The sequence below is a fragment of the Centroberyx gerrardi genome, chromosome 16 (assembly GCF_048128805.1).
Source record: "Centroberyx gerrardi isolate f3 chromosome 16, fCenGer3.hap1.cur.20231027, whole genome shotgun sequence".
Classification (NCBI taxonomy): domain Eukaryota; kingdom Metazoa; phylum Chordata; class Actinopteri; order Beryciformes; family Berycidae; genus Centroberyx; species Centroberyx gerrardi.
The window spans coordinates 1,645,317-1,671,879 of record NC_136012.1 but is presented as its reverse complement, the minus strand read 5'-3'; the positions used below and the strand labels follow the sequence as shown (position 1 = coordinate 1,671,879).

Below are 26,563 nucleotides of genomic sequence, written 5' to 3'. Positions count from 1 at the left end.
ATGTAAAATCAGAAAGTACCTCTGTAACAGTGTTCATAGCATGTACTACATCCCACTGTAGCACTGTGGTATGCACTGGCCCTAGAAACGAAAATGTGAGTAGAGTAAGATTTTACCAGGGGGAAAAAAACAGAAAGCTGTGGGAGAAGACACACTTTTTTAGATTATGTCATTATTTTTACAAACCTTGTTAGTCTGGACGAAAGAAGAGCCTGTGTAGTAGACAGCGGCTGATGGGTGCAGATTCCCTGCTGGAGAGCTGCCCAGAAGTGGTTGACTCTTCCATTCTCTGGTGTATAAGCAACTCTGGTGGAGGCACTTCTGGGTCACAGAAAGGAATGTTCCTTTTACAAACGTGTGTACCTTGCAGACTCTTGAGCAGGTGGGGCAGATTTTAAAGAGCTCAAGCAGGCACTCCTCATACACCAATTACTTCACCATGCCCTGCAGTGTCTTGGTTGGTGCTCTGTTGACAAAGAAAACCACAGGCAACAAAGACTTGTTACAAAGTGTATTATTTCTAATTTTCTCACATCAGCATATAAATGCATCAAATCAAATAATGTTGAGGAATAGATTGTTCCTAATATGTCTGATTAACAAAGATCTATAACAAGCAAAGTTAACTTACTGTTCACTAGTGGTGTCAACCAATTCAGACATGCTGGGAGATAGGTGGAGTCATCAGGATCTGCAAAGTTGGAATTGATTTCAGATTCCTGAAAAGAGGGAAACTCCAAGAGAGGACGCTTTGTTGGTGGGCTATCAGGTGGTACTGCTTTCCGCTTAAGTGGAGTTGAAGAACAGAGCAGAAGAAGCTGGGATGTGGTGTTGCCCACAGCAACACTCCTAGTGGCTACTGTAGCTTGAGAACCTGGAAAATTTATATGCAAATACGGATAGTAATAAGAGTTCTTTATGTATAGTGTTTATATGTGTAAGAGAGGTAGAGCTATGTCAATAGAACAGACTTTTTAAAATTGTTGCTGTACTTCGACCATTAAAGTTGCAAGATTTCGTACACGACGCATGACATTCTGTCTTGCACTATCAAAACGTTAGCGTACTGGAAGTCTAAAATGCCTAGACTACCTAGAATAGAATACCTATAATCTACCTAGAATACCTAGAATCTGTCTGTTAACATCACAGACATTCACAAAGACAAACTAAGAACTTGACCTCTCAACATACCTGTATTCTTTCTGTTGGTTAGTGTTCTTTTAGACAGTTGTGTGGCTACAGTCCTTTTCCCCACAAAGCGGTCCGTCTGACATCCAACTTCTCTGGTGACTTTCTGCATGTTGTCACACTGGCACTCTGTTTCTCTTGTGGTTGGAAGGGACTGCTTTGTGAAAACAGATAACAGTTGAAATTACTTGTCTAATGAGTCAAACATACTGATGTATATAAACACAAGTTTGTACCTCCTGACCAATAACACCCTGGTAAAACTGGATACCAAAGCGCGGACTGCGAGCTTTCCAATTACTCCTAACCCACCTCCCTTTTCCATTGTGGGGGATAATAAAATTACATGACAAATCAAATTTTGAACCCGCTCTGGGCAAGTTGAATCTCTCTCTCTCTCGCTCGCTCTCTCTCTCTCTCCCTGCCTCTTCTCTCTCCATGTCTTTCCCTCTCTCTGTCGAAGTGTCAGTAATTATACACACCAAAGCAAAAAAATCAAGTTTTGGTCGGTGCTAACGTTAGCTAATTTTACACCCTCCCGGGAAGGCAAGGTGTCCCTCGGTCCATGTTTGCCATTACCCACAAACGTAAAATCCTGATCTATAATATAATTCCTTGTCATAGCTATATTGATGCACATAAAAGATGATCCATCTTTTGTGGATTAGCAGTGTATTTTCCTATGGATTCCTAGGACTACCTACTATAATTATAACATAAGCACACAAGGCAACTTACACTCATTGGTGGACACGTAACGTTACTGCCGACGATGGCACCAGATGTCGGCGGGACAGGAGGATGAAGGCCGGGGAGGGAGATAGTCGGTTCGGCCCCATTCACCAGTAACAGCGGATTATCCGTGAATCCCAGTTGTCTCTGATGAAAGTTTGTAAAACTACCCGGTGTAAAATGTTCACTGCAGAGGCGGGTGTTGGTGGTGATCCTCAGCTCTCCATCACCATGGTACTTCACAAAATCAATCCACCTCTTCTTCATCTCATCATTCTTCGGAAATTTAAATAAGGAGACCAAGCTGTTTTGTAAATTCTGGCATCCAGGGAAGATGCATTTGCGGGACGAAGGCATAGCTAGCTAGCAAACAGTAGGCTGTAGTAAAATTAAGTGTAGTAACTCGCGATTGAGCGGGAGAACCACTGATGCTAATGCGCTCTAGTTTTTATATAGTGTTAGGGGCGGGGCCATGCTAAGTATGGCTCCAGTGCGTCATCGAGCCACCAGTAAGGCCCGCCCAAAAAATCCTGAACACAAAAATGGTGAAAAACTGTTTAACGGTCTAACTCCACAATTCAGTACTACATAGTTCACAGTCTTTTCACGTTTTCAGCAATTATTTTCTAACATGTATAATGTGTTTAGAAACAAATCTCTGAATTTGCTTTACAGGGACTTTAATTCATGCAAAATCCCCTTAAAATTAATTAAGGGATTTATTAATGGAGGAGACCCCATCAAAAGCATTTTAAACACCCCGTAATTTTTGACTCCTTACTTTCTAATTTAATGTAAAATTCAGGGAGACAGGAACTTTCCATTAATAACTCATTAATAACCCTGTAAACCTGCACAAAAGGCATGAAAAACCCCTTAATTTCTAGTGTCTCCCACGAATCAACCCATGAATAAATCCCTTAAAAACCCCATGATACTAACCTTACTTTTTTTAAAGCTATGTTATTTGTAATGGATAATTAAGGACATTTCAGGGCTAAAATTAAGAGGTTTGGTTTCATAGTGGAATTCAATACGATCCGACTGCAATCATGTAAACCTTCAATCAGCCTTCATATCAGAATTGGTTGTGGCGCGCATGCTCTTGCATATTATTTATTCACACAGTACAAGTGTGGAGTGGTCTAGTTTTGAGTCCTAAAACCCAGAAGTGAGTTAGAGTGGCATGACTTTCTGCCTGATGTTTCAACCAGCGCAGTCTTCGTCAGGCTGGTCGAAATGTTGCATTAAATTCTTTGGGAGCTATTATTCAGTGTGCGGACATCCTTCCTTGTCTCTTGGTAAGTTGCTGATTTTGTGCTGCACCTGTACCCAAGTTGGGTTGGATGTGCACACCATTCTACTTTTTCTAGCATGCAGCTCCTGGCCACAACTAACGCTAGCATGTTAGCTATTGTGCAAATCATACGTTTACAACAAAACAGTGATGATTAGTTACTGTGGTTAGCTAGCTAACAAGCTGGCATTATCTAAACACAAAATCATGTAGATGATGAAATGATCAGTTCACAGTCAAAAACAGCACAGAAATTAAGCTGTTCACAGCCACTGTTGCCCAAGAGCTGAGGATCTCCAATATGCCAGCCAGAGGTTATGTTGTCTATGGTAGCCTACTCAATAGTGAACTTATAGAGCCCTTATCATACTTTATGGTATTTTTTTATTTGCTATGGTGTCACTAATATTCATGTACCATGATAGTTTAGAGCTTTTCTTTTGAATTTTTTTTTTTTTTTTTTTTACAGAGAACCCAGCTATAGATAAGAATGGCGTGATTAGGCCATGCCTGCAAAGTGCGGTATAAGTGCGAAACCCTTTTCAATTACTATGGACAAAAGAAAAAAAACGACACTTCTACAAGGATAGAACATACATTAGCTGTCAGGAATCAAACCTGTAACCTTCCAATTAGACAATGGATTTTGTGTGTGTGTGTGTGTTTGTGTGTGTGTGTGTGTGTGTGTGTGTGTGTACCGGTCAGAGATGATTCCAGATATGAAAGATCCAAAGAGAACTCCAAAGAAGAAAATGGTAACAGTGAATGGAGCTTTCCAGCCATCGTCACACACCAAAGACCACTACAAACATACACACACACAAACAAAGAAAAAAACAGATCAGGATGAAATTGGTTGACTCAAGTTGAGTAGATTAAAACATAGCTGCACTGTTTGGTCGACACCAAACGTTATGTTGAAACTAAAGCTGTGTCTGTTTAGTTGGATCATGGAGACTACTACTAGAGGTACATCTTTACTAGTAGAGCGTAAATGGACCACTAACCAATACATTGTTGGAGACAGTGTTGCAGTTAATAAGTTAATAATAGCAAACTTATATGACAGAGATAGATAAAGAGGATAAACCTAGCTAATTTTACATCACCAAACATCAACAAATGGGTACATATGATATTTATCCTATTACAGAGTATTAGGATAAATGTATAGTTTGTCTCCCGTACCCACTACAACCACAGACATAAATATATCTATACAACTTTGGTTTGGTTCTTCATCAGTTCAGTGGTCTAATTTCATGTTGCTGATATAAACTGCTCTGTATTTGTTCCTGTAAGTCCTCCAGCAAGTTTTCCCATCTATCAAATTAATGCATCATGCCAACGGCTGTTTTACAAAAGACTTTATACCTTGTAGGGGCTCAGTGTAAGTTCTAAGTTGTAACATAATGTCTACATTAGAACTATTTATTTTTATTAAAAATTTGTATTCAAATTTTACTAAAGCGGAAACATGGGCTTATGTTTTACATGCAAACTAGCCTATAGCCTATTTAAATTGAAGTTTAACTGGTGGAACAGGCTTCAGTACTGTTGTCATGTGAGGACCCAAACTGAGCAAATATAGACTCTCAAGATGGGAGACATACTAGTACTGTCGTCATATAGGCACCCACCAGAAACAGCCCTGACATCCATTTCAGATGCTGATCCAGGGTTTAAAAAGCAGGGTCTATAGTATGTTGCCTGTACGATTTAGCTGGTGCTCTTATCCAGAGTGACTTGCAATACGCACAGTACAGTAGAATTGAGGGTGTCATGTTCATAAGTAAACTGGTGAAATAAATTTTGACTATACAGTATGTGAAAGCACAGAGGCTGCACTTTTCAGTACGGTTTTTCCATCCAGTTTCTTTGACTGAAAAGTGACTCCAAAGTGAAATTAAGAAAATGCACTGAATGTTCCCTGAATTTTCACACGTAGAGATGGAAGGACAATTATTTGATTTTTTCTTTGAAACCACAGGAACTGGAATCAAATACTATTCATACATTTACACTGTGCTCCAGACTTCTCAAGCAGAGTTTGTCCTACACTCTAAAACCCCAGTGTACTGAAGGCAACTGGTATAAGGAAGTATAAGAGATATCAACACAGGTAAAATTTGAGCAAATTTGAAAAAGTTTGCCAGATATACTGTATATTGGGCAGGGCTGGCCCAAATCAGGCCTGGTTGTTAACCAGAGTATTTACACAGTAACCCCAATTATGTCTTTAAATGCAGTTAATCAAACAGGGGGCGAATACTTTTTCACAGCACTGTATTTCTTTGAGAAGCGTAGTTTTAAAGTTGTATGAATAAGTTGTGTGTGTGTGTGTGCCTTGTCCTTACCTCTGTAACGATGGTGGAGGAGTATCTCTCAGAGCTGAACACCCAACCATCAACACATCCCTCCGTCTCATTAGTATAGAAGGACCCGTCCACAGACTGTCTGTACCTGGAACAACAGACAGATCTTATACATATGAATCATGCACAGGGGGAGGACAAAATAACACCACACGAAAAAGTAAGAACCTAAAGCTCAATTACAAAGGCAACTACACAGGCCAGTCATATTAATTGAATGCCAGTTAGCAGTATGTGCGTATGTGCCGGGTGCGTCGGAGGAGGAGGACAAAGTAGAAATCTGTCCCGCACACTGTCTTCACTTAGAAGAACATTGAGACACAACAACGGCAAAGTTGACCGAAACGTTGTGTCTTTAAATAAAATTCTTGTAAGTGAAGACAGTGTGCAGGAGTCTACAGATTTCTACTTAGGGCTGCCATTCAGAAACCACTGGTAACAAAGATGCATAACCTGGTGTAAGGAGCACAAAACCTGGAGCATTGAGCCATGGAAAAAAGTTATGTGCTCTGATGAGTTTTTCAGCCTTTTCTTCCATCCAAACAGGTTTATGTTTGGAGAAAAACAAATCCACAATGTCTGTTATCAACTGTCAAACATTCGGTTCCATTCAGTTCAGTTCAGTTCAGATCTTTATTGTCCCACAAGGCACAATAAAAACAGTGAGAACACAATTCCATGTAACACAGTACAAATACAAAAGAGTCCATACAATAAAGAGTCCTGGTGGTGGTTCTGTAATGACTCTACTGGGAGACATTAGGTCTGATGATTGCTCACATGTACACTAATGGTAAACAAACTGAAGAGTCGTTTATGGTAAGTAGATTTCCACCTCCTTCATCCCTGAAAGAACTGGAGGTTTCCTTCTTGAAGAAAGTTCCAACATCCCACTTCACACAGTTCAGGATGCAGGAGGACTGAAGCTATTCTGAGGGCAGAGGGTGGCCCTACTCCTTATTAGATATTCACATATTTAGGGGTCCAAGCACGTAGTGCAGGAATCCTATTGTTTTTGGTGGAATTCTTTCTTTCTTTCTTTTTCTCTTCTTTTTCTCCCCTAAAAGTGTTTGCAGCTCAGAAACTGTAAGTCCTACAGCAACCATTTGGCAGGTGGGCTCCTATGGCCCCCCACTACTCAGGCAAGGCAGCCTAGGCATATTGGCCAGATGGTGGCGCTATAACAAGCAACTTTATGTTTTGGCCAATAACTTCTGAACTGTGTGTCATAGACTTACAATTCTTGTGTCCATAGATTCTTTGGAAGGTGCTGAGTCCAACTCATATATCACTTTCAATGTCCAACATATTGTATTGTCCGCCATTGTGAATTATTTAAGAAACACTTTTTTTGCAACTCCTCCTAGGCCGTTCATCCGGTTCACACGAAACTTAGGGTGTAGAATCTTTGGACCGTTGTCTTTCAAAGCTGCATAAAGCTTATTGATAGGCCAAATGGTTTGGCTTTTATCGACCAATAAACTTTTAATGGAACACGCCCTAACACTACATTGGCCATAACTAATTAACCATTCATCTACTCTAGCCAAAATTTTGAGTGTTGCTTGAAGAACACCCACAACAGCATTTTGAGCTCTACCACTAGTGGGTGCTACAAATGCAAAAAGTTCATATCTCATAATTGACAACATAGATTTTTATGAAATTTTGTACACGTGCTAGGATGATGTCCAACTTGATCCATGAAATTTGGTCATTATTGATGAAAGTGGGTGTGGCTTATTGCATAATAACCAAATCTTCATAGGCATTAAAGTCACAACTTCAAAAATGCATTAAAAATCAGCCTTATGTCCTAGAGAGCTGAAATTTTCAGGATATATCGGCAGAAGTGAGATAAATCTTTCGTACACTGAATACCCACGATTCTGAAGTCGCCCCCCTCTGTTTATAGCAAAAACTGACTGTGATCCCACAGTGTTGTCCTCCTAAACCGTTTGCTACAGGAATTTTTTTTTTTTTTTTCAAATCATCATACCTTAATTTAAATTTAAATTTTTATGATATCTTGAAAACTGAGCATAGATGGAAATGTGCAGCTGCAAATAGTTAAATAAATTGACAATGTGATATGTTCAAGATAGTTCGATCAATCCTCATGAAACTAACGACAAATTATGTCTGGACTATCAAGATGATGTCTGTAAAACCATGTGTAAATTGATTAATATGGGTCACTAATACAGTTATAATATCCTTTCTGAGGCTTTCAATATGGGTTGGACTATCACCTATGACCAATCACATGTCTCTTTGTTTTGTTTCCCCACTGTGGCAAACCAAAGTGAACTGGGACATTTTGAAGTTTCATGAAAAGTAAATCAACACTAAATCACACTGCAGAAAACTCAAAGCAGGTGTTTGACATCATCTGTCAATGGCAAAATACCTGATTGGCATCACTGATTGGGGTGTGGCCAGTAGTTTCAACCCATAGAGAGCAGTGCAGCAGCAGTTTTCTGGTAGCCTGGTAAGACCATCCTGATCACGTGACCTCACATTCTGTTTCGCTCCACGGATCAGTCTGGACTTCTAGCTGCCCACATCGATTTCAGTGGGCGGGAGTACTTGCCTTGACAGACAAACTCCTTCAGCCAATCAGCGAATCCAAATTCAAATCCAGTCGGAAGAACGGCAAAAACGTCTTTTCTGCCGAGAAACTCCGCTAGTGCATACTCTTGTTCTTGTTTAATTGTTGTTATTGAGTCTATTTCTGCAATAACTACACTTATGGCTGTGTTTACTAATGTTAACATTACCGCTCGTTGCTTTGACGCCATTACTGTTTTGCCAGCGGCGGCCTGTATTTCACGTCATCAACTACGACGCAGTCCCTGATTGGCCCGGTTACATTGTAATTTCAGGAAATCGATGTGGGCGGCTGGAAGTCCAGACTGATCCGTGGAGCGAAACAGAACGTGAGGTCACGTGATCAGGATGGTCTTACCAGGCTAGTTTTCTGGCCCATGTGACTTACTATTGTTTGATTTGTTAATGAAGAGCACTACAATGCTCTATAAAGTGATTAGCACTGTCAATCTGTCAATCATAGGCTGCAGGATCACAATACTTCTCCCTTTAGTTAGTTTCTCCTCAGTAAACCTTTAACAGGTGTTTGGCTCAGTAGGTAAAACATCAGCCTTTCATGTGGAAGGTTGTGGGTTAAAATCTAGGCTTAACCTTTCAGAAGTTGTTACTTGCCAAGAACAAGTAATAGAAAGTTTGGCCGGTGTGAATATCTTCAACAATGTGGTTGCAATGAAAACATTAACTTGACAGAAGTCACAGGCCAACACAAAAGCTGGTGTCAAGCCATAACTAATAGACAACATGTCCAATCTTCAAAACATGAAACACATTACAAACATAATTTTCTTCAAAAAGGTAAAAAAATAAAAGACAACCAATTATATACATCCACACACATATCAGCCAATGGGGTACCTACAAAGATGGGTTGGGTATGGTCCTCCTCAAGCCATTCTGCTCGTCCCCTTTTTTTGGACAAGAGTCAGTTCCCACCTCTGAAACCCCAGACCAGCAGACGTCCAAAACCAAACGAACATGGCGGGGCAAGAGGAAGAGATCAATTCAACCATCCATGGACCAGATCCCAAGGCCAGGGAAATGGAAAAAAGAAATCGGCTGTTGTCAACCTGAGCAGCACTGAACTGACCTCTACTCAGCTCTCTGTACTTGAACTTGGCCTTTCCTTTGTTCCAACCCCATCTGTAAGTCCATTTGAACTCTTTTTAGACCTACAGAAATTTCTCAGAGATGTAAGACGAAAATAATTTTGTATGAAAAATGATCCCTCTCAGAACTCTATTCCAAATAACACTTTTAAAACTAAAAATACTTTTAAAATTAAAAGCAATTTTTATCCACCTAAGAATAGAAATCATTCAGTGGAGACTTGTAGAACTGGAATTTGAAAATCATTTCAAAAAGAAAAGTTTCACTCCACACAATTTGACAAAAAATCAACAGAAAGCATTATCTGAACTTGAGAGTAACAGGTCCATTGTCATTAAAACTGTGACAAAGGGGGTGCCATTGTCATTATGGACAAGTGCAATTATGACAATGAAGTTCTCAGACAACTTGAAAATACATCCTTTTACAAAAAGCTGAAATGCGACCCAACCAAGGAATACCATAAGGAGCTGCGAATATTACTTGAAGAGGGTTTTCTTGATGGTGATATTTCTCCAAAGGAGTCAACATTTTTGCTGAATGAGTTTCCTTTAAAAGCCTTTTTATATGTCTTACCTAAAATTCACAAAAACCCACAACAACCACCTGGTAGACCCATTGTTTCTGGAATTGGAAGTCTAACAGAGAGAATATCAAGTTTTGTAGACTACCACATTAAAGACTTTGTACCTACTTCATTAAAGACAGCTCTCAGTTCTTAATTTTCCTTAAAGAACTCCCACCAATTGATCCAGATGTAGTCATGTGTACTTTAGACATTGAGTCCTTATACACAAATATTGGCCACCAGCAAGGTCTAGACACACTGGAACATTTCCTTAACACCAGACCAATGAAAACACCCTCTACCACTTTCCTACTTAATTTGGCCTCCTTTGTTCTTAAAGGGTAACTTCGATATTTTTCAACCTGCACCCTATTTTCCCAACTTTTTGTGTCTAAGTAACTAATGGGGACAACAATTTTTGAAATTGGTCCAGTATTGAGCGAGATGGCGTCAGCCGGCAGCCGCGAAACGGCTGCAATGTAATCTGACGGGGCAAATTGCACCGTCAATGTACGTCCACTAAAAGTGCTTGTTTTTGCCACTGACAGGCTCAGATTGTTATTATAAGTGTCTGACAACATTATGGAAAGGACCCTACAGAGAAATTAAACGTTTTTCTTTACCTTTCGCTTGATCCGGTCTGTTTGTTATTGTGTACAAGTCAATCTCCTATTATAATCTATATATAATGATATATTTATTTAGCCTATTATACTTATTTATTTAGACAATCTGTATGACTTCCACCTACTCGGCCCATTACTGTCCTCTCCGGTGCTGCTGGATAAAGCCGCGTCCTCCTCATCCTCCTTCCCCGCCTTGAGAGGCTCTGACCTCGGCCTCTATTCGCTCCTCTCCCCGCTGTGACAGTCTCTCCACCGGGACTGGTTCGCCTCGTGTGCCCGGCGGCTCCCCGGTGTGCTCTCCGTTTCGGGACCCCCTCCCTCAGTCGCCTCGAAGAACGGGTCGAAACCCGGCGGTAAGATCCTGTTCCGCCCCACCGGGGAGAGGAGTGGGGAGGGCGGCTTGGGCGCGGAGGGGCTGCTGTGGAAAGTCCGAAGGGCTCCGGCAAATGCGTGGGCGTGATAACGCGGACGGTAGCACCATAAACCGCGCCGCCGTACAGAAAACAATCGTTATTGGGGTTGAAGATCCGCTCTGATGAGGGTGGGAGAGTCGGGTCCCCATGAAAAACAACTTCCTCCAGGGTGTAGAAGCAGGACGGCGGCGGGGAGGCGACGGGACGGCTCACCTGGTAAAGGGACCATTTCCCTGGTGGAGGACACTGCTGCCAGGGCATCGGGGTAAGTAACAGTAGCCTCGGTAGTCCGGTAATCTGGCCGTTATGGTCCCTGAAAGTTGTGTCGTGGTTTTGTCTAGAGAGTTGGACCGACTTGTTGGCCCCGGTCTTGGTTAAAAACGGTGAATTAACGGAGCCAAATTAATGGAGCCAAAAGCTTGGTAAATACATGGTGCATTGTAGTTTACTCTTTCTATAGGCTGGTGTTGTGTTTTTTAGGCTTTATTGTGAAATAGGCTATAAGCCTATAAGACTTGGTTACACACAATAACAAACAGACCGGATCAAGCGAAAGGTAAAGAAAAACGTTTAATTTCTCTGTAGGGTCCTTTCCATAATGTTGTCAGACACTTATAATAACAATCTGAGCCTGTCAGTGGCAAAAACAAGCACTTTTAGTGGACGTACATTGACGGTTCACAATTGCCCCGTCGGATTACATTGCAGCCCGTTTCGCGGTTGCCGGCTGACGCCATCTCGCTCAATACTGGACCAATTTCAAAAATTGTTGTCCCCATTAGTTACTTGGACACCAAACGTTGGGAAAATAGGGTCCAGGTTGAAAAATACCGAAGTTACCCTTTAAGAGAAACTACTTCTTCTTTAATGACATACCATACCTCCAGACCTCTGGCACTGCAATGGGCACTAAAATGGCACCTAGTTTTGCCTGTCTTTTTGTTGGTCATCTGGAAGAACAAATGTTGTATGAACCACAAAAAAAACCCTTCTTCCCTTTTATTATTTCTTGGAAGCGTTACATTGATGATGTGTTTTTACTTTGGAAAGGACCAATCCCTACTCTATTAGAGTTTTTACAGTTTCTAAATTGTAACTTTGCAGGCCTGAGATTCAAACTTAACTATAGCCTTGAAGAAATTAATTTTCTCAATATAAATGTAACAAAAAAAGATGATGTCCTCTCTTCCTCTCTTTACACCAAACCTAAACCCAAAATCGGAATACACTTCTTCATGCTGGAAGCTTTCATCCCATCCCTCTTAAGAAAAGTCTACCTGTAAGTCAACTCATTAGACTGAAAAGAATATGCGATGTTCCAGAACAATACGATAAAAGTAAAGAAGAGATGCTATCCAAATTTAGAGAAAGAAATTACCAAGAAGATTGGCTTGTATGTGCAGAAAACAAAGTGGATTCAAAGAGCAGAGAGACTTATCTGCAAGCTAAAAAATCTCCTAAATCTAAGCCACACTTTATTTACTGCACTACATTCATTCCTAAAACTAAGAACATCAAGGACATAATTTTAAAACATTGGCATATTCTTCAAAATGACCCATCTTTGCAAGAAACCTTTAAAGATCTACCTATGGTAACTTTTAAAAGAGGAAGAAATATAAGGGACAGGGTTGTTAGAGCATGTCAGCATTCCGAAGTCCCGAACAGTAAGCTCACAACTAAACCTCTTCAAGGCAACTTTAAGTGTGGAGCCTGCATAAATTGCCAATATACCAAAAACCTTAAGTATTTTAACCACCCTACCAATGGAAAGACCATTAACATTAAGGACTTTATTACATGTAAAACAAAAAATGTTGTTTATATGATACAGTGTCCATGTGGTAAAATATATATAGGTGAGACATCTCGTTCCCTTAAAGAGCGTATCACTGAACACAGGAGCTCCATTAAGAGGAATGATGTAACCAGTCCTGTTGCAAGACATTTCAATGAAAAGCAACATCACATTTCATCTCTATTTTTTATAGGCATAGAAGTGATTAAGTCCAGCCAAAGAGGTGGTAATGTCAATTTTCTCAGGAAAAAGAGAGAAGCATTTTGGATTTTCTATTTCAAAAGTTTATTTCCAGGGGGCATGAATGAGGACTTCTCAATTAATGAGTTTGTATAGTGGTTTGTAAATATCTCTCATGTATTTGGTTTTGTAGTGTGTTTTAAAAAAAAAAAAAAAAAAATGTATGATGTATTATTATTTTTTATGTTATTCTTTTATGATAAAGTAGATCAAGTACCACCCCTTAGGTGCACTTCTCCAGTTTATGACCCAATATGGTGTCACCCATGCCCCTTATTGGACCCCCCCCCTTTGCCTCTCTGCCAGTCTGGGACTACGATTGGCCTGAAGCCACATGACCATACCCAACCCATCTCTGTAGGTACCCCATTGGCTGATATGTGTGTGGATGTATATGATTAGTTGTCTTTTATTTATTTTTTTACCTTTTTGAATTTTTTCTGTTACCCTATTTAAATGTTGTTTGTAACGTGTTTCATGATGACCCTGATGAAGGCCACAAGCCGAAACGCGTTGGTCTAACAATAAAGTTGTTCTTTATACTACAAGTGTTGCTGGAGTTTTGACCTTTTTAGACCTTTTTCCCTTCTCCATGCACCTTGGAAGTAGGTGAAGTTGTGCCAGAAACCCCTACTCTCAATCTTCAAAACATGTCAGTTTCTGTGTGTCTTTCTACCTTCTGTAATGTTTTGTCTATCTGTCTGTCTTTTCAAATTGTGCTTGGACCCCGCAATTGCCGCTTGTGGCTATATTGTTAGGTGTTTCTGTTACTTTGTCCATCCTTTCCTTTTCCATCATTGTATCTAATACATATACAGTATGTCAGTTATCACATACATTTATTGCCATTGTCAAGTGAAAACCTCATAACTCCGATTTTGGTGAGGTTTTTTATTTGAATGAATGCATTAACAGATGATTATTAGGGCTGGGTATCGTTTAAAAAATTATTATACCAGTACCAATACCAGTACCCTTAAAGTGATACCGATACCAATAGAGTACTTCATTCGATACCTTTTTTTTTACGTTTTGGTGGCATCTCGGCACGCTGAACTGCCAACTCCGTCACATACACTGCGCTCGACTTCACCAAAGACTGTATGGGTTGTAGCTGCTGCGGTAGTGGGCCAATCACACGTCGCATTAAATCGAAGAACGCTTGTGGTGATTGGCTGCGAGCAAAACCATACAAATAGTCATTTTTTTCTAGATCTGTGTACAAAAAGTATCGAACGCAGGTATCGTTTGACTGGAGAAGTTTTGATACTACTTGGTACTGGGTTATTTCGGTCGATACCTTAAAGGTATCAAGTACAGATACCCAGCCCTAATGGTTATGGAAGCCCAAATCTGACATTAGTCAATTGAAATCATTAAATCGAATTGCAATTTAATTTCCCATACAGGTGCACATAATGTGTGACAAAATTAAAATTAAAATTGAAATCCAATTTTCATTTCCATGTTGGAAAATGCATTTTTATTGCCAAAATGAAAATTCCACTGACATCTAGTTTTTTATGTACTCTAAAGCATAACCCTGTTATATTTAAAATTAAATTGAATGTTCACATTTTCAATTTCATTCCCTCATTGTGGTCACATTATTCAGGACAAAAATGGAATGAAATCTGAATGTGTCAATTCTCATTCATAATGTCAACATAAATAAATGTATATAATTAAATATCTAATTACATGATTAAATTTACTTTCTTTGCTTTCAACTTATTTTCAATTTCTACTTATTTATTTATTTCAGGCTTGGGTGTGCACTATGAAATAATTAAATCTGTCAAAATCACCCATCCGATTGGTCTGAATTTTTAGAACTGCCCACAACACCCCATTCAGACCAGAATGGTCCACTACTTGCAATCAAACACCACTCGAACATGTGCCAAGATGTCAAAAAGCTGCCCTGAGGCAGGTTAGAGGAGCTTCTGCTGGTATGCAGAATTTGCCTGTACAGGTCAAGATGTTACCAAGGTGTTAGAGTTTGGTCTGGATGGTGAAGAAGAAGAATGCTGTAAAGCCAGGGGAATTCAACCATGGTGGGCCGAGAATCTGCAGGTTTTCATTCCAACCAAAAACTGATTAGCAAACCTTTAACCAGAGAGGAGGAACTACAGCTTTGACAAAACAACAAATTGTGTAATTTTGAACAAGATACATCAAAGAATCTAAACGCATGAAAAACATTAGATTATCCATTTCTAAAGATACCCCCTCCCACCTTAAATAGTTGTAGCTGAAAACAGGACTGCGCTCAGTTCAATCCTAGTCACTTTCAATTCAATCAATTGTAGGCAGTGGATTTCTTTCTCTGTTACCTGGAACAGCGACTGAGAATCACCTCCCCTTTCACCGTCTCTAGAGGGATGGAGTGGTTCAGCTCCAGACTGAAGGAGGGAGATGATGAGTTGGAGGAGGAGGAAGAGGAGTTGATGGGGGGTAAGCGGCAGCGGTGCGGCGGTATGTCGGCCAGGAAGACCATGGCCATGCCCACGTAGCCGTTTGGTATGGAGCTGAGGCTGAGCAGGATGAAGATGGTCCTCTGGAAGCTTCCCCACTCTCCCAGGAAGGACAAGGCTTCCTCGTACTCCAGCATCATAAAACACACACTACAAACCAGAAGAACCACACACACTCAGGCAGCAAGATCAAGCAAGGACTCTTATCTATTTCCCCAGAAGAAGGACTACTGTATGATCATCTGTAGATGAAGTATTCCTAAGTAGAGTTGCAGAGATAACTCTCCTCTCAGAGTCCCAGTTCAGTCCCAGTAGAAGCAGTATGTGTCAATTCTCCAGAGCAGCATTTCCAAGTCCAGCTCCTGTCAGGGCAAAAGTTACCAGGTGGAAAGACTGGAGGCTTCCTCTTCTGGCAGTGACACTGGCAGACAGGGACATATGTAAATCACAAGCCAGTATATAACTTGATAATCCACAGGACAGGATGGGAGGAGGGGGAAAAGAGAGGATAAAGTGGTTGAGTCGTGCTTTTCACCTCAAGTTTTGCTGAACACCAGAAAGACCTCCCCCACAATGTGGCCCCACCTCAAAACCACACGGATTTCAAAGAGGAGCAAGGAATTGTACTGAAAAGACAAAAAGGAAAAAAGATGAGCACAAATGTGTTCTCATGGCATTAAAACAAATCCAAGTCCAGGCAATCACATGGGTTTGAAAGTTAAAAGGCCTTTAATAGGAGAGAGCTAAGACAGTAAAAACCACCAACATACATTGGCCTACGCCTTCATCCAGGCTGTTTCCTTTTTATCTTCCCACAAATTAATTGAAACATTCTCTATTTGGCTGTCTTGGCTTGCTTGGATAGCTTGACAGAGTCGGACGACAACATGGTCGGGATTTTCACGTACCGCTTTATTCAACTATACAATGCCTGCTCTCCGTGGCACTATATTCTCTAAACATACATGTGTAGATTAATATAGTGTAACACGTACCAAGTCGTTACTGAAGAGACTTAAAGCTTACTGGTTGGAAGATAGACTGGGAGTAGAAGTCACTACCTGTTGCTGTAACTCCGAGTAACAAAGAGCGCCACCCAATGATGTAATCTGTTACTGCAACTAAACAATGTTCCAAAAGCACAGTTGGCTTATTTTTCAGTATTTTTGCTAATTATCCACATTGACTTTTTGAACTGAGTTTGGCAAGGTCAGCTGTCGTAGTTTAGAGAGGGAGAAAAAAATGAAACCAAAGTTTGGCGTTTGTCTAACATGCAATCTTTCGGTGTGAAAAAGTAATCAATTTCTTTAACTCAGTTAAAGAAATATATATATATATATTTTTTTTAAAGAAATTAATTTTCTTATTAATAAGGAAAAAACAAGAGTTCAACCCATATATCACATATATTTCAATGTCTTCCATATTGGATTTACCACCACTAGACTCGCTGGCTGTCATGTTTATTAAGCAAAACCTGCACCTCCTCATCATCTGCATGGGAGAAAAAGAAAACACCATATCAGTCAGTACTACAGTATGTTATCTGAAGATGAGGGGACCTAGAATTGAACCCTGGGGGCAGGGCCGGATTAATTAACCACATGGCCCCTGGGCACACAGGTCCTATTGGGCCCCCCCGCACCCACACATCGTAACTCAAGATACTAGCCTGTTCACAAACATATTCAAAGTTATCTGACACTCAGGTTTAGTTATTACAAACTGCCATTCCTTCTATCTAAGATAAGATAAGATATCACTTTATTAATCCCCTTGGGGAAATTCAGGAGCTTCTAGAGCTCGCTCATTCAATTTGAGAGTGATAACATTTGTCCAACCCCAAGGCAAGCTTTAGTTGTAGGTGGTGGGGTTTCCCTTTGTTTACATTTGGATTGCAGTTTGTGGCTTTAAGGAGGCGAGGTGACAGGTGGCAGGAATGAAGCACCAAAAAAAAAGTTACATGTTGAAATTTACTGAAAAGGTTTGACTATGTCTTTACCAAGACCCCCTTGCTCCACCTGTATGATTAGTGCTCTGTATCTTAGTTGGATGATGCTCACTAAATGCACTGCTCATAAACATACAATCAATGGGTGGCAGTTTAATAATTGTGGTTGGGGCCTCCGTATCAAAAGAAATCGTGTGTAGGGCCCCCAATGTCAATAGAGGCTGTGACTTTGGCCCCAATAATCATCCTAAACTGCGGCCTACGGGCCTGAGGCAGGTCAGTGTGTGTCAGGGTCCCACTTGGCTGCACATTTCAATTGAAATTAGTGAAATGTTGCAAAATGCATTGAACACGGACGCGGCCCCTGGTGGTCTGGGGCCCCGGGGCATGTGCCCTGCATGCCCGGTCGATAATACAGGCATGCCTGGGGGACACCAAAAGAGACCTTAGAACAGGCTTTTACCATCTAGAATGACAAATTGGGATCTATTAATCAGATATTAGTTCAGAGCAGTACCGATGAGGCTTCTTAATCTGATTATCTATGCTGTTTGTGACTTTCAATTCATGTGCAACTTTTAGATTATGGCTCGATTTTTTTGATGAGCATGACAATTAACCATTAACTATTAATCATACTATTATCAAATAATACTCATTTGTGAATCAAATGTTGCTATTATGTCAGTAATAAGTGAGTACAATCTTCAGCTAATACAAAAAGTCTTTGGTTGTTGGGTGGAGTTGTACCTCTGCTCAGTATGGATTCCCCTGCAGCTAAATAAGAAAAAAGATGATAATATTGGCCCATAATCCAACACTTGACACATGACATGAGTCATAAACATATTGCTCAATTTCAATTATCTTTTTTTAGTTCAGTTTTTCACTTCTCACTCCGGCAAACTGGTGAAAACTGGTGTTTCAGTGAGTGCAGATTCTCCATTTTATTGTCCCACCAGTAATAGGTGACAGTCGATGGGGCTTGGTCCCAGGGTCAAGACACATCTTCTACTAATGTGGAGGAACGAGGCTTGTGCAGGGAATAGACAAAACAGAGATTAGCATTTAGTGGTTAGGTCCATAGATAATTATATAGCTGTTAGAGTTTAAGGAAAAAACATACAGATTAATGTTTCACAGTGCCCAGTCAACCAGGTCACAGCCTTGTCATGTTTTAACTGGGTTTTGTTGCTGTTTCAGCACCAGCAGAAAGCCTGATCCCATCTTTACAGCGCAGGCCAAGGTTATTATAGTAAACTAAGACGAAAACTAGGTGTAAAAAAGACATTGACATAAACTGAAATAAAAATGAAAACTAAACTTTGCGGAAAAAAATAAAATTGCATAATGAACTAAAATATGTTAAATGTTTAGTTTGCGACTTTTGGTTAATGTTCAGGGTAAAAAACAGAATGCAGATCAGTTTTGGCTCTTACTAGAATGTGCTATCCAGTAGACCAACGTGTTCCTCCATGAGCACCTCCTGCTCTCAGAGCAAGTGCCACCGTTAACAACTTCATCAAAAAAAAGTTGGGAGAATTTTTTTGAATGATTGATTTTTTTTTTTTTTTTCAATGTCATACATCCAAAGATGCCCAGCCCACATGGGCTTATAAGACACCATTATTATAATTATACAATTATCACCATTCTTTCTTTCCATCCAAAATAAATAAATCAAAGTGGACAACCCAAGATGCAGAAATTAAGTACAAATAATAGCAATACAGCAGCATACAAATTTGTAACAATTACAGAGGACCTGAAACTCCCAGGCATGCATGGTGCCACACAGTGAAGTTTCTCACTATCATCTGCCCAAAATAATTCAGGTTTGAGTTTTTGCATTACATTAAATAAGGGCATTCTCAGAACATCATATAGTGGGGCAATAAAACATAAAATGAAATTCATTTTCAACATCATTCTAATCACACGCAATTGAGCACACAAAGGCCATTGGCTCCTATATCAATAAGAATAAACATAAGGCTCAGGATCAAAAGTTTTCTTCAACTGAACATATGATCTAAGCGTATAGGTTTAGACCATATGTCGTTTGAACACTTCCCTCTAAAATTAAGAAATAATTTAACCATTTAACCATATTGATATTACAGCTCAGTCTGTTGCTAAAAATGTACACCAAGTCAGCCTCCATAAAAATGGAGGAAATCTCTTTTGTCCAGGGATGGTTGTGTGCCATATCCCAATTGAAAACCTTTGTTGTTAACCTACACTGTGGCATATTAATAATGTGATTACAGAGCCGAACCAACTCCCCTTTTTGCCTGATCTGCAGCGGCTCCCAGCACATCTCCTTCAATAGCAAGGGTGGGGGAAAATTTGTGAACCCTATAAGAAGCATTGTATTGCCCTATTTTGAACAGAGATCACTTTTTATTTTCTTTATATCCCCATAATCCTGCTGCATAGTTCAGTATATGCACAAGAATCATACAGCTGAGAGTAAGTGGAGTAACCGATACATTTAATAAATAATTCATTGTTAATATTACACAATGCCTGTTGCAAAGATATACAACATACCTGTTGTGAACTTCCATCTTTATACCTTTAAAAACAAACTCCACCCCTCCCAAAAATACTAAAACCAGAACTGAAACTAAATGAAAACTAAACATTTGCAAAAAAAAAGAAAAATACAAAAATACAAAAATAAAACTACTAAACCCACTCTGAAAACTATTTAAAACTACAATGAAATTGAAAACTATATAAAAATAAAAATAATAAAAATAATAATTAAATAATAACCAACTAGTAACTACCGCCCAGGGCTCTGGATTAGCTCTCATTCTTCTGGATTTAAATGTAAACTTCATATAATATTAATGACATCCTTCTGAAGCATTGAGAAGATCTCGCCGGCCTCCACAGTACTGCTCTGAACTGATATCTGATTAATAGATGCAAATTTGTCATGTCTCTTTTGGTGTCCCCCAAGGTTCAATTCTAGGTCCTCTCATCTTCAGTTAACATAGTATTGATTGGTATGGTGTTTTCCTTTTCTCCCATGCAGATGCTGAACTTTACATTGACATTAAACGTGTGGAAAAAACCTGAGTCCTATAAGTTTAGACATAAAATCACTGATGACAAAACAACTATTTTCTTCATTGTATATAAAACTGTTGGCCCCAGGCAGCATTTCAGTGACTGTCCCAAAGGAATCTGCCAGAAGTCTTGATCCAGGTCTCCAAACATTTCCTCTTTTTTACTGAACCAGGAAAAACAGATCCATGTTTTTTTTTCCCCACCACAATTTATTACTGCAAAATACAACTCTCCTGTTGCCCTATCTCCATGCTCTATTTATTCAAAATTCAGCAGTCAGAATGCTCAACAATTTTAAGTGACTGTAGTCTTCGTGTCTCACTTGCTCCACCTACTTATTATAGGAATATTCAACTGTGTCCCATGGAGGGCCGACTGTATGCAGGTTTTCGTTCCAAACAAAGACTACAGCAGGTAGTTTCACTGATTAGTTCCTCCTCTCTGGTTGAAGGTGTGCTAATCAGGTTTGACACCCCTGGCCTAAAGGGTGACAAGTGCAGACAAGTGAACCGTGCAGACTTTCATTTATTCACCGTGAACCGTTCCCTTGCTGTGGGTTTGCTTGCTGTCCTCAGTACTGCCACAACATCTTGTCCAAACCTGCCAAAATGCCAGCACCCAATTCCAGTCCTATTTGTACATTCAATTAGAAAATAATTGGGTAATGTGTAATGTCCCTTGCAATTTTGAGCCATGTTAACTCCTTCTCATCACACTAGTGTTTATGGAGGTGTTTACATATTCACAGCTAATGCTTCTTACTTTCGGAAAAGTGGCAGCAACATGGTGCCAATGACCCTAACCTAAACTCATGTCCATTAATGGCTCACAAACTCCTGTACAATCCATATTCTGAACACACAAAACAAAACACATATATGGGGAGGTCCTGCACAAACATTGTAACATTGGTGATTTGCTGTTGTACACACTGCAAATATGCAGTTATTCATATATTTTTACTTAATATGTTCTAGAGCTGAAATTGTTGGTTGCTTTATATGTAATACTAAATACTGTAATTGCACTATTTTTATTTTACCTACTCTTTGTTTGTTTTATCCTGTTATTTGCAGCTGCAACAACCTAATTTCCACACGGGATTATTAAAACTACTACCAGTAGAATTTGAAACTTGATGACTTTAGCGACCCCTTGAGTCCCTTAGTGGTAGTGTTTTACTTCAGCTCTTGCAAAGACAACTCGCCACTTGTCCCTGCTCCCCCCTGCAGACTGCAGAGAGAAGACAAATATGTATACAGAAGACATGATGTGAAGTTGTCATAAGGCGAGTTATTTATCCCACGGCACAAGATGTGTTCATCAGGAGCCAAATTCAGGTCAGGCAGTCCATCAGTGACTCAAACAGCACTTCCTCACCTCACACTAAAGTGGTGATCATTCATCCAGTGTTAGTAACCATTGTTGGCTTTTCCATGACAGCGAATATTCTAGTTACAACTAGACTGAACTCGGAAAGCAGGTGAAACAGGTGAGGAATTTATTAAGTCTGCCCATTGCTCTCTCACCTCATATTCAGTGATGCTTGCTTGCCCGTATATTTTTGCTGGCGAATATTAACTAGATTGAACTAGCAAAGCAATTTTGCTAAACAGGTGGAATTTATTAAGTTTGGGCAATGCTAACAAAACATTCTGGCTAACAGGTTGCTATGGTACTGAAAGACAGCTAACCTACCGGATTGTAGCTGTAGCGTAGAGTGGATCTATTCTTCTTGACAATACATTGGTGAATGATGTGGTTCTCCTGGTTATTCCAGGACTGCAGTCATTTCAACTACAGAAACAGTTGATGCTGCACACCTAGCTAGGCGCTGTGGGACTGGACAACATCTGTACTTGTCTGTGTATTTGTTTGCGTACAAAGAAGCAGTGCAAGTAGTGCAATTGAGAGATCAATACCAATGACTCAATGATTACTTGACCAGGCGCTGAGATTTCTGGCTTTCAAAACTCACTTTCTGGTCCATAGTCTGTTTTGGAACAAAAATTTCAAGACATTCCCAGATCTGTCAATGTTGTTGCAATTCCTACTGGTCGCCAATAGAGGGCGATAAAATCATAAATTACTTCATGCCTCTTTAAATAAGGACTAAAAATCACTGACCAGTCTAGATAAGACACTTAAAGAGACATGTTCAGATCTTTCACTGTCTCTCTAAAGTCCTTTGTAATATCATTGTCACCCACATAATAAATTCTACGTGTTAACATCCGCCCTTAACAAGCCAATGAAACTGTGGACTCATTTCAATGCTTTAATAAACATCAGCTTCTTCATGGCTAACACAGCATCGCCATTACACTCATTCACTGCCAATATCATCACACTTCAATATCATTTCCACCACACTCGCGCTTTAGTCATCTTTTCCAGGTACTTCTCAATATTGGAAAATATGTGTTTCTTGTTAGCATTCTGCGCTGAAAGCAATTGGTACTGGGGAAGGAAAGCTAACTATGGCTTTTTCAAGACAACACAAACACGTTTCCCCACAATGTAACAAGCGCCTGGTGAAAACAAACTTAACAGACAAAAATTTAAGGTGTCAAGATATCACTTATATTTTACATAATTTATAATTAATTAAACTTCAATGACATTCAAGTTTAAGTATTAAGTATTAGTATTATCACACTCAAGTACTACTCAGCTTTCAATATAATTAACATCTGATTCATACATGCATATCACTGCTAAATTAATATATGTGGATAGAAGTGTATCAGTTCAATGATCAGCTTTCAGTCATGATAACATTATTTATTACTTATGTCATTCAGAACAGAAATACTGGAATCAAATGTCTCCTGACTTGGCTGACTTTTAACAGTAACAGCCGCTTTATTTTTTTAAGAGAAAAACGTTAAACAAATTGCATTAATGTCATCTTAGAGGAATCATACAGGAGAATAATGATTTACTGTCATACTACACAACATCTTAGTTAAACTGTTACACCAAAATGGATGTGTAAGTGAGCACTGACTGAATGGATTCAAATCGGTGAGCACTGCTATTGAAAAATCATCCTAGGAAAACCTACGCCATGTCACTTTGAAAATGTGTTTATCTCAGGCGGCAGCGATGGAATCGTCATCCAACTGTCGACCCTGAGGCTGAAAAACAAACAAAAAAACATGCAATTACAACTCCAACCAACCAGCATCTGTGATTTCATTACTCATTAAGATGTGAAATCTACTTAGTTGCTGTGTATGTGCGTTTCAGAGAGAATGTGTGTATATTACAGTTCCACCAATATGGGTTTTGACAGCCGATGGAGATGTACTTGGACTGAAGCTGCAGATACCTGATGTTTTGTGATGCTATTCAATATCAGCTACAACGGAGTGCAATGGAGTATATATCAATTTATTTTGTGTGTGTGTATATTACCATTAGAAACATGTGTTTTGGCTGGAACCCCTCAGTCTGTGTGTATCTATTTAGATTTTTCTGTGTGTGTGTATGTGTGTACCTTGACGAAGATGCGTTGGGGAAGGAAACGTCTCAGTGTGTGTGTGTTGGTAGTCGGGCAGCGTGGCAGGCTGATGTTGAGCTGCGGTAGTGTTTGGTAACCGGCCATCAGCGGGTAATAGTTATACAGCATCTGCTGCTCTGAACCGGGCAGGATACGAAGACGCACCTGTACACACACACAAACGCATATGCACACACACCCTGTTAAATGCATCTTTCTGTCCATGCATTTATTTGTTACTAACTACTGCAGGATGACAACAATTCAGATCCAATTTGAGACCAATTTCACCCCCAAAGAAAGAGTTAAAAACACTTTACTATTACTATTATAAGAATTTATAGAGCTTATCAAAAGAGTTACGGCCTTTACAATATGAATAACAATATAATAAATAAAACGAACCAAAAAAAACAAGAACAAAGAATAAGATTCAAATGCACAGAATACTTCAAACGAATAAAACTGTATATGGGCCATAATTCAAGTAAAAGCAAACCTAAGAACTTGCCAAGCTTGTGGCTTTTACAAGTTTAAACAAAGACATCTGAAACTATTGCCGCTTTTCCACCACATGGTAACGTTACCGGCTCAACTCGACTCGACTCTACTCGCCTTTTTTGGTTTTCCATTGGGCAAGTACCAGGTACCAGGTACCATATTACCTGGTACTTTTTTTGGTAGCACCTCCGTCGAGGTTCCAAGTGAGCTGAGGCGATACCAAAAGGTGACGTGAAAACACTGCAGACTACTGATTGGTCAGAGAGAATCGTCATCATTGCGCGATACAGGACATACGGTATATGCTAACGTTAGCTACCAGGTTAGCTTACCCTCTTGCGTCGCCTTTGAGCAACCAGAGAGCAGTCTTTTGTCTTGCCTTCAGCCTCTTCTGAAATAAAATCTGTCTCCTTGCTGTGACTAACAGCCACATACCGAGAATCAAGAACACCATCCCTTCGATATCCTCCATTGTTGCTGTGCGTGTCGCGTTGAAGATGAGTCACGGCAGTTTCATGCGGCGTCGCTATGACGACCAGTTGTGGGGGCGGGGGGCACATTGAGGGGGTACTATCTGCAGTGGAAAACCAAGTGGTACTCCCAAAAGCGAGTAGAGTCGAGTCAAGGCGAGTTGAGCCGGTACCATGCGGTGGAAAAGCGGCATGTGACTCAAACACATGTAAGCACTTTCAGATAATTAACGGATCTGCAGATAGCCTGTACTGGCTGAATATTGATTAACCTTTGGGTGAATGAGTTTGTCTTGCAACATTATGCTGTGTACACACTATAGTAAATATGAACTGGTTTGATGACTAATAGAAGGGGGCGCAGGCTTGTCAATAATCAGCTCTCAGCTCTCCTCACCACCTAAAGAATGAGCAATAACTTCAGATGTGCGTAGTAAGCAGGGGTGGAAAACGTATCAAACTATCCTACTCAAGTGTAAGGACTGTAACTTAGGTAAAACTACACTAAACTCTACTTAAGTAAAAGTAAAAAATAGCTACTTTAAAATGTACTCAGAGTCAAAGTTACTGAGCTACTTCCACCCTTGGGAGCAAGGCAGTAATACGACTTTGTGTGTGTGTGTGTGTGCGTGTGTGTGAGTGTGTCCACATGCTGTTTTCAGGTAACTGCTTCATACATCGAGACTTTCACAACTGCAATCAAACCTGGTAGACACACATAAGCTGGGCTTCCATCTAACTATTTTTCTGCAAATTATAATGTATCAAAAAGAGTAAAAAGAGTTTTCACACTCACTTGAGGCGAAAACATTTTTTGTTGATCAAGAAATCATGTGATAAATAGTGATGGAAACACATTTGTCAAATAAATAATAAATAATTATGTAGTCTCGGCATAATCGGCTCAATGAATGATTCAATTTCAGTTAAAAAGTGGCTTTGGACTTTTTACATTTTTCTCATGTGTTCTCTGCCATAATTCTGTATTCTATTTATTAACTTCTACCCAGAGAGTTTGATTAAAATTTGCTTAACAGTGGGATGGAACCATAGCTCTACCTGTTTGAGTCCAGAGAACATGAATGCATCAGAGGGTTCGACAGCCATCTCCACCTCCTGGACCAGAGCCGTTCTGTTCTCAATGTGGTAACGGACCGGCAGAGACTCTCTGACTCGCCCGAATGATGGCAGTTCTAGAAACAGGCATATGGAAATATAATGGAAGTGTTAAAGGGCTGCAACGACTTTTTGGGAGTTTGACTCAATATGTGACAAGAGGATTGACACCAAAACTATCTGTCTCTGGCAGATAGTTCTGTCCGGTGTGCATGTATTTGCAACATTTCTACAGAAGCATAAAATCATCATAAAATGCCTAGGCATACAGACATGCATTGTAAAAAACTATTCATTGTACCAACATATTCAATTTACAGATGTATGTGTGATGTGTGTGTATTCAATTAACAAATGTGTGTATACTGACCAGCGTGGACGTATAGAGGGACAGTCTCCAGGATAACATGAGGCAGAGTAACTGTAGTCTGGACAAGAGGACTGTCTGGACTGGAGGACTGTCTGCAGGAGAACAGAGTTAAAAGGAAGGGTCACAACCAAAATA

The 26,563-nt window shown here is 39.9% G+C and overlaps 2 protein-coding genes across 3 annotated transcripts in view; both read right to left on the bottom strand.

Moving 5' to 3' along the window:
• Nucleotides 1-15,571, bottom strand: part of LOC139911334 (solute carrier family 22 member 4-like) — a 35,418-nt gene extending 19,847 nt beyond the window's left edge. The window contains exons 1-3 of the mRNA XM_071898847.2: nucleotides 15,294-15,571; nucleotides 5,578-5,683; nucleotides 3,919-4,022 (exon numbers count right to left, since the gene is read on the bottom strand). Coding sequence (XP_071754948.1) covers nucleotides 3,919-4,022; nucleotides 5,578-5,683; nucleotides 15,294-15,571 — 488 coding nt within the window. The remainder of the gene's footprint in view (nucleotides 1-3,918; nucleotides 4,023-5,577; nucleotides 5,684-15,293) is intronic.
• A 7,159-nt stretch (nucleotides 15,572-22,730) lies between these two features.
• Nucleotides 22,731-26,563, bottom strand: part of trappc11 (trafficking protein particle complex subunit 11) — a 34,442-nt gene continuing 30,609 nt past the window's right edge. The window contains exons 27-31 of one of the 2 annotated variants that reach the window (XR_013507267.1): nucleotides 26,429-26,520; nucleotides 26,002-26,135; nucleotides 23,969-24,136; nucleotides 23,512-23,606; nucleotides 22,731-23,480 (exon numbers count right to left, since the gene is read on the bottom strand). Coding sequence is in view for 1 of the 2 variants with exons in the window: in XM_078289230.1 (XP_078145356.1) it covers nucleotides 23,562-23,606; nucleotides 23,969-24,136; nucleotides 26,002-26,135; nucleotides 26,429-26,520 (439 nt within the window). In the remaining variant the exon portion in view is untranslated. Of the gene's footprint in view, nucleotides 23,607-23,968; nucleotides 24,137-26,001; nucleotides 26,136-26,428; nucleotides 26,521-26,563 lie in introns of both variants that reach the window. The other variant, XM_078289230.1, reaches the window with a different exon arrangement.